The sequence below is a fragment of the Pocillopora verrucosa genome, chromosome 5 (assembly GCF_036669915.1).
Source record: "Pocillopora verrucosa isolate sample1 chromosome 5, ASM3666991v2, whole genome shotgun sequence".
NCBI lineage: Eukaryota > Metazoa > Cnidaria > Anthozoa > Scleractinia > Pocilloporidae > Pocillopora > Pocillopora verrucosa.
In genome coordinates this window covers 2285025-2292860 of record NC_089316.1, presented here as the reverse complement: position 1 = coordinate 2292860, position 7836 = coordinate 2285025, and the positions used below count along the sequence as shown (strand labels likewise).

Sequence of the window (7836 nt, the reverse complement as noted above, 5' to 3'; positions counted from 1 at the left end):
ACATCATAACACATTGAACGCGGCGAATGCTGTTACTGTAGAAATACGCCTTTGGAATTTCATTTACTTAATTTCAATTGCTCATTGAGCTCTTCACGAAAAAGATAGATGTTTAAATATCAATATCACTGGCAACTCATGCACGATGCAAAACTTGTCCTTTCATTCACAACGTAGAGAAAATATCGGGACCCAAAAGATCCATTAAGATCATTGATCACTTCACGTGTACCTCCGCCAATGTTATTTACTGCATAACTTGCACTTATTGCAATAAGTTATACATCGGCGAGACAGGAAGACGACTGGGTGACCGATTCCGAGAACACCTTCGCGATGTGGAAATAAATGACAAGGACGCATCCAAGCCAGTCGCTAGACACTTTAATCTTCCTTATCATTCTAAACAGCATATGGCAGTTTGCGGCCTTTCCTTACATCTAGGCAGTTCGGAAAGCCGTAAAACACTAGAACAAAAATTTATATTTCAAATCGGCACCCTTAATCCCCACGGAATCAACGAGCGCTTTTCATTCAACTAATTTATTCCTGTTTTTTCGTCACCATATTCCCACCAATGGCGTAGCTCCACTTTCTACATATAAATCCATACACAACCCACAATTCCTCTAATCGCTCTGACGAAGGGCTAACGCTCGAAACGTCAGCTTTTTTACTCTTTACGGTGGCTAATTTACGTTTTCAACCCAGTTGTTAACACTAAATTACCTGCTATACTCTCCCACCGACGCAGCACCACAGTTTCTTTAGAAACTTACCCCTTCATTCAAATATTTACTAAGTTGACTTTAGTTAGAACTGCAAAACAAAAGAACTTAACCTACGAACGGTACACAAATCAAGAAAGCCACAAACTGCAGGCAGAAATGGGAAACTTTTCTCGCTCCGTAACTGCCGAAAACCAGTTACAACTAGTAGCACTACTGATGAGAGGGAACCAGCGACTGGTTTTGCTGTTATTCCCTACATTCAGGGTGTTACGGAACCCATCAAGAGAATTTTGAATGGCCACAACGTTAAAGTTGCTCAAAAACCTTTTCAGACTTTGGGGCATATTTTTGCCAACCCAAGGATCCTGTCACGAAAGAACAACGAACCGACGCTATTTACTTACTTCCTGACGCCTATTTACACCTCGTCAGAAAAAAGGGCAGCTAATTAGAGAGCGTATAAAAGGACCTCTTGTTGTAACGTTTGATCACCCCTGATGAAGCCACTCGACAGGAGTGTCGAAACGTTGGGTCTATAAATTGTAACTTCTCCGTTACATTCGTTAAATCTTAAAACCAGAGTAGCATCAAACTATGTCAAACAACTATTTTAATACATTTAGTCTTTTCTATCACAACGTGTAACATTTGTGAGGAGGCAATGTCTCTTCAATTTACATTTTTCTTATACAAACTGTTTTGATAATATTAACAATTGAACTGAATCTAGTTTACCTCATTTTTTCAATATAATTTTGCTCAAATCAAGCGTGATACCTCTAAGCAGCCCAACCCTTTTTTATTTTTAACAAAATAAGGAGAACACGAGCAGTTATTTAAATAATGTCTTCCTAGCAAAAATCGTCTTGTTTGCTAATTCTGGCTGGACCATTTAATTCCCAGATCCAAGCGGTAATTCTCTCTTCTGACGGACATACAATTCCCTCTGATTGAGACTGGATAATATGGTGTTATATCAGAAAACACCCTCTGGCTGCTAAGCATGTCTAATCTCCTAAACTGTTTGTAAGACAACATATATGAATCGTAAGGAGAAGTGAAACTTTGATTATTATTAATTTATAACAATTATAACACAACCAAACAGTTTCCATCTTTCGTTGTTTTCGTCACTGCCAATACGTTAAATTGCGCATGTGCACATCATATTCCCGCTGAACAGCTAAGTAAAGTACATGGCTCCTTTCATCTTAGCGTTGACTTCGATGGCTTTTGCAGATTTCTCCAGGTCGATACTGAAACAAGAAGATTCTACTTTTAATAAAACTTTACAAGTAAACTGACTCGGAAGAGGAATCATGTTTGGTAAGGACTAGCGGTGCTAAAAAGTTACAAACGTTCTTTAAGCAACTGACAGTCCAAAGTAAGACATAGAGACAGAGTAATAACTTGAACACAAGTTCCAATAAAAATACTAGTCATCAAGTCTGTGCTAAAATGTACCTAAGGAAAGGTTAGGGTCTGTTTGACAAAGAATAATCAAGCCCCCAATCACCATTTTTAAAGTAAATACTCGACATGTTATGTTCAAGCTGAAGTACCTGGATTCCAAAATGACTGCACAAATAAAAGTCGAACTTGTACGGATGTGTGATACCGCTGTCCACTGTCGTACCAGGAGGAACATTCCTTGCTTTGCCAAATTCATCTCCTTGGTTTTCACAGAACAATCTCGTATGATGGCGATTCTGAACCACAACAAAAGTGATTCTCGGACTCGTGCACAGTACTTAGCGGCATTAGCGTCCATAATTGCTACAACAGCAGCAATTGAAGGAATTCCATTTTCAGTCGGGGAAGGGTGGGTGACGTCGGCGCCAAAGACAATAACAGGTTCTCGGAAAACAGGCGACTTTTCACCCACATCTATGACATGATTAATTCCATCAAGTTTGGAATTAATATTCAACGCGATGTTGGCGGAAAGCTGGGGGTTGGTACGGTGTACGTGTTTTGACTGAACACTGTGTTTGAATTCCAATGACATTGTCTCCGACACGTTTTATCACTAAATAGATTTGTTTGTCTCTCTCGGGGAGAATAGCCATGATCAGTTGCAGGCCTGGATTTTCCACGAACCATTTAGAAAACAAACTCTCTGCCTGAGAGAATTAAAAAATGAAAGAAAATTATGGAAGCCTAACTGAATTCAAACTCTACTTGTTATGTAATGAAAGAGCTCCCATCGGTCTATTTTACGAAACGGATCTAACACAGGGGCACTTATGGCTACCCTAACGCTTAGTGATCAAAGTTTCTGTACATAAGTACTCCTTATTCGAAGCTTCAACATGTAATACGAACGGAAAAGTAGAGCCTTTAGGGCGTAAATAATCAAAAGTTGGATCGTTAGTAGCGCCACTCAATTCCTTTGACACCAAATCACTACCCATTGAATAAGTACACAGCACTGTCCACTCATCCTCTTCTGAGGGGGTTCACAGTTCTAGCAAAGAGTATCCTTCTGAACTTTGTTCGGTGGATTTTTCAACGACTCTCGTTTCATATATGTGCACAGCGGTTGAAGAAACGAATATACAGCCACTATTCAGCTTAGTATAAACCCACCACAGTTCACAAACCACCACAATGAACAGACCTACATACACAAATATTTATGATAATAATGGTTAGAGAACAGAAAACACAACAACTCACCGCGTATGGCTAATTCTCAAGCTTCTGTCTGTCAGGTTCAAATCTGCTGTCTTCAAGATTGTGGGGTTTTACATTTAGCATTTCACACAAGAAATCAGGAACAACAGTTTGATCCTTGTAAAATCCTTTTGCAGAGACTGAAAGTACAGAAAATCACTGAGAATATCATGTAAACATTAGACAGTTCTTTAACCATTTTGATAACTAACAGTGACTAGCATCTAATCTCTCTTTGAAGTACCCCCCCCCCCCCCCCCCCGAATGACAAACATTAAGGTCACAGAAATAAAGGAAATGGTCACCAAGGTTAACCAAATTCTCTTTGTCAGCTCGGCAGGAAATGTTTAGAAAACAGTATGGAGAAGATACATACTGATGATAAGGACTGTAAAGGGTTAATGGGCTCATGATCAGGAACACTGGGAATCTCAATTTCAAAAGGAAACAGTACCTCATTTTCAGAATTACAGTATACTCTTGAAAATGAACTTTTTGAGACTTGAACATTACTGAGTAGACAACATTTCATATATTCCTCAAATTTTTTCAAAGCAATGGTAAGAACATAAAAATTATATGAGATTTTACAAACTGCAGCAACTCACCATCAATGTTTACCAGCATGGCCTTCCACTCAGAATGGCGAATACTTGAATAAAAACCAATTTCACCTCACACCCCTCCCCCAGGCATCTTCCTTGACCATCAAATGCGAAGAATAATCTTCCAATAAGGGTGTAATATATTGATGGCATCTGTCGCACCACAATGTCCAATGCCTGTACTGTATTCTGAGGTATTTTGCCATTTTGTTCTCCACTCAAAAAGTTGTTAAGTTCCTAAAGACTAGAAAGCTCAGCAAACTGAATTTTAACCTTGTGGGTAAAATAATAATAAGCATTAAAATATTTTTATCCATTAGTATGAGTACATCTACAATTATAAACGGTATATTTTCAGTAGTGATCCTTCCAGTGCAAATGCAACAAAAACTGTCTCAATTATATCTTTATAAAGATCTGCAGACAGCATGACATCTTAAGTAACAGTTAAAAATTGCAGACTACCCTGTACTTAAAGTTTATTTCTAAACTGATTGTTTATCATTTATTCAATGCAAAAGAGTGATTGCATTCAAAATGTGACCATCACCAAGGTGTTATAATTATTATCATTATTATTTAATTATTGTACACTATGTCTTGTATGTGACGTATATCAAAGCAAATGCTAACCTTGAAAACCCTGTCTCTTCCTCCATCTTCACCTGGGAGTTTAACATCAAGTTCAGCCTGCAAGTCACACAAAAAAAGGAAAAACAATTCCTTAACACCAACAGGAGATTTGAGGATTAAAATGTTGAAAGCAGTCTGGTGTTGGCTGAAATATATTTGATGACAAAGTGACGTACCATAAACATGCTGGTATAAACATGAATATTTTCCCTTTTTTTTTTTTATCCATGGCCACCATTTTTTGAAGTTAGATTTAATTGTTAACAATTAACAATTGCTTAATTAACAATTAAGCATTGCTAATAAAGTCATGTCTTCAACTTCCTTTATACAATGTTTACTCATGTGTTGCAGTCCAAATTATTGTTTTTTTCAAATGAAGATAATCTGGTTTTATCAACTGAGTTGATAATGTGAATCGGCCAGTGTAACAAGTTTCTAAAGCTGAACTTTTTAGCACTGGCCTTTTATCACCTCTTGTTCAATCTCCTTTGCAAAGGATAACCCATCAATGAGGGGTGACTTATATCACATTACAAAACGCTGTTGATGGGGAAACTCACAGGATCAGGTAGCTTTACCCTGCTGTAAAATGCCAGGACAAATTGAAAGAGTTCATTTCATGAGGCCTTCTAGTCTGTAGGCTTAAAGGAGGCTCCATAGAGTTTTTGCTCAATGTTGGTGCACACGTCAGTATATTGTTTTTTTGAAAATTTTAACATTTTTGCTTTTCTAGCTCATTAAAAGCCATCAAAAGGTGAGGAGCAAGGTTAGGAATATAGTTTGCTGTAGTAAATAGAGAGAAAATGATTTTCGTCACTAAGCTAAGGCTCCATGAAGGGAGATGTTCGCCAGCAATAATTTGGCTTTGCCTTTGATTTTTTTCAATTTCCTATTAATAGTGAAATCTCCCAAAAATTTCACAATTTGTGAAAATTGTCCTGCTGATCAATTAAAAGCCAAAGAAAATAGGGGTTACCAACATAGTTTTCTTGCTTTTTGCTATTTTGTGTTTTCTTCCTCCATCTCAAATTTGGTCATAAGGATTTTTTTATTAACAGGCACTAGCAAGGACACAAATATGTTTAATGGCCCAGCAAATCTTGAAATTTTACCAAAGGAAAAGAAATAAATCTTACTCCAAAGATCCCTATTTTCTTTGTCACAAAACAATATGTAATGGAATAGAATTTTGCTAAGTTCAGTATCTGAGCATGCAAAGACTTTCCAACCACTACAATTGTAAAGTTTGCAACTACGACATGAGTTGGTGATGGCAACTGTCAAGATAGTTTATATCCTCAACAGCATCCTCAACAGACATCAACTAACTTTTGTTTACCACCCATTCAACTGACAAGACAAGTTTATTAGAGAAAAAGATTCTACAGAGGGTTATGACATCACCCAGTGCATCATGAGCATCAAAGCTTTCTGGAAAGAGGTGCTTGTATAACGAGCTTTGGTTCACTTTCGGATACTGACCTCCACCGTTTTCCAAGATGGAGTATTTGCTCTTGATGAAAACATCATGAGCATTTATGAACTAAATGTTATTCTTATTCAATGACATGTAAATGAGTGGCAGGGTATTCTGCAGTTTCTCCCTGTCGAATTTGTTTCCGTGTCAAATAAAAGAAAACTGTAGAATTTGTAATCGTCGAACTTTCCTCTCTGATAAATGGTCGCTGTGTGAATTTTGGTATTACATATATTTTTCTTGTTCTGCCTTTTAAAGTGAACAGCACAAAGTTCAGTATTTGACAATGTTACGTTGACTTCTCCCGATGTCTCGGACAAATTCAAGTTTAGTCCAACGTTACTTTCATACGTTCTTCCCTCTTTGGCCCCTTTCCTAGCTGCATCTGAAATTTTTTGCTTGTTTAATTACGATCCTTGTTGTTTTAATTCTTCAATTGACTATCTATATTTGTGCATGTGACTTTTCCCATCCATGTTGTCGTTGAATTCTTAACAAATTCTTCACGACTTGAGTCCCCGGCTCAATGTGGAAGCATTCTAGTGTTCTTGGGATGTATTTGTAGCATAGATTTTTCTGTGAGACACAACAGGACACTCAAAAATCTTCACCCTGGACTCGAGATTGCCATGTCTTTTGTTTCGAACGTATGATCTTCTGATAGTCGTCATGAAGCATTTTCTTTGGTGAAGCTTTCAGAAAAGTTTTGACACAGGCGGACCAAGCTCACGTCTCGAGAAAAAGCAAACGATTAACTCGTGAAAGCGTCATGCGTTGTCTGACTCGATGTTACGTTATGAGAGAAACCGTTGAGAATTTTAACAAGTTATAAGGAATGGTATCGAGAAAGAAATAAGGTCGATTTACAACGATAAATATTTCGAAATATGAACATTCTACAGGTAAAATCAATAGAACTTACCAACATCTTGTGTGTCCGTTGTAGTTTCTGGCGATCTCTGCTGTTTCAAGCTCTTTTTGCCATCACCGTTAACGTTATTCCTGTTATAAAACGAAGAGAAGGCTGCACACTCCGATTTCGACCGTTGTTAACGCGGAGGTGGTTTGCGCCCCTAAAATCCTCCCGATCAGCATTTTTCTCAGTCATAGTTTACGATCTAAGATCATTGGACCCTGGGACATGCCTCAATACCAAACTCTAAGCGCATTTCGCTGAAAACGTGCGTTTTCCACCTGCAATTCGCTACTCTTTAGCCATAATCTTGATGACCAAACTGGACATGGCTGCCGAAGACTTGGGTATGAGGTTAATTTTCTCTCTACCATGAGTGGCACGGTAGATTAATGTACAGTACTTATTCCATCCCCACAGCGACACCTCGCCTTAATCTATTGTCCCGATCAACCAACCAGACAGCGAGGTGCAAATAAAACAGATAAACAACAGTTTTAAATAAAACTTTTTGCGGGGTTTGCTTTGAGCAGATGAGCCTGGAGGCCAGAGGCAAATGTTCAAGATATTCCTCTGGAGAAACTTATGTGAGATCAGAAATGGCATCGAATAACCCTGGTTTCTTTAATTTTATTTTGTGAAATCGGCAGCAATATTTTGTGTGTATTTTTGGATTTTTTTCTTGTTGTAACTTACGTTTACGTTTACAGCTAATCTTATCGGTGGAGATTTTGCTCCACCAAAAGACTTAACTTTGGAACAGTGGGAAAAACGATCGCTCTCAGGACAAATTTTTTT

At 37.9% G+C, this 7836-nt stretch overlaps 1 protein-coding gene across 7 annotated transcripts in view; it reads right to left on the bottom strand.

Annotated features, from left to right (window-relative positions):
• Window positions 1-1324: 1324 nt before the first annotated feature.
• The window catches only part of LOC131787521 (protein argonaute-2-like), a 149266-nt gene continuing 142754 nt past the window's right edge, over window positions 1325-7836 (bottom strand). Inside the window, exons 1-7 of one of the 7 annotated variants that reach the window (XM_066166619.1) lie at window positions 7320-7373; window positions 7048-7127; window positions 4646-4702; window positions 4016-4285; window positions 3411-3547; window positions 2294-2854; window positions 1325-1987 (exon numbers count right to left, since the gene is read on the bottom strand). In XM_066166619.1, the coding sequence (XP_066022716.1) occupies window positions 1915-1987; window positions 2294-2739 (519 nt within the window). In that variant the 5' untranslated portion in view covers window positions 2740-2854; window positions 3411-3547; window positions 4016-4285; ... (1 more) ...; window positions 7048-7127; window positions 7320-7373 and the 3' untranslated portion in view covers window positions 1325-1914. Of the gene's footprint in view, window positions 1988-2293; window positions 2855-3410; window positions 3548-4015; window positions 4286-4645; window positions 4703-7047; window positions 7374-7836 lie in introns of those variants that run through there. The other 6 variants (XM_066166618.1, XM_066166616.1, XM_066166617.1 and 3 more) reach the window with 6 other exon arrangements.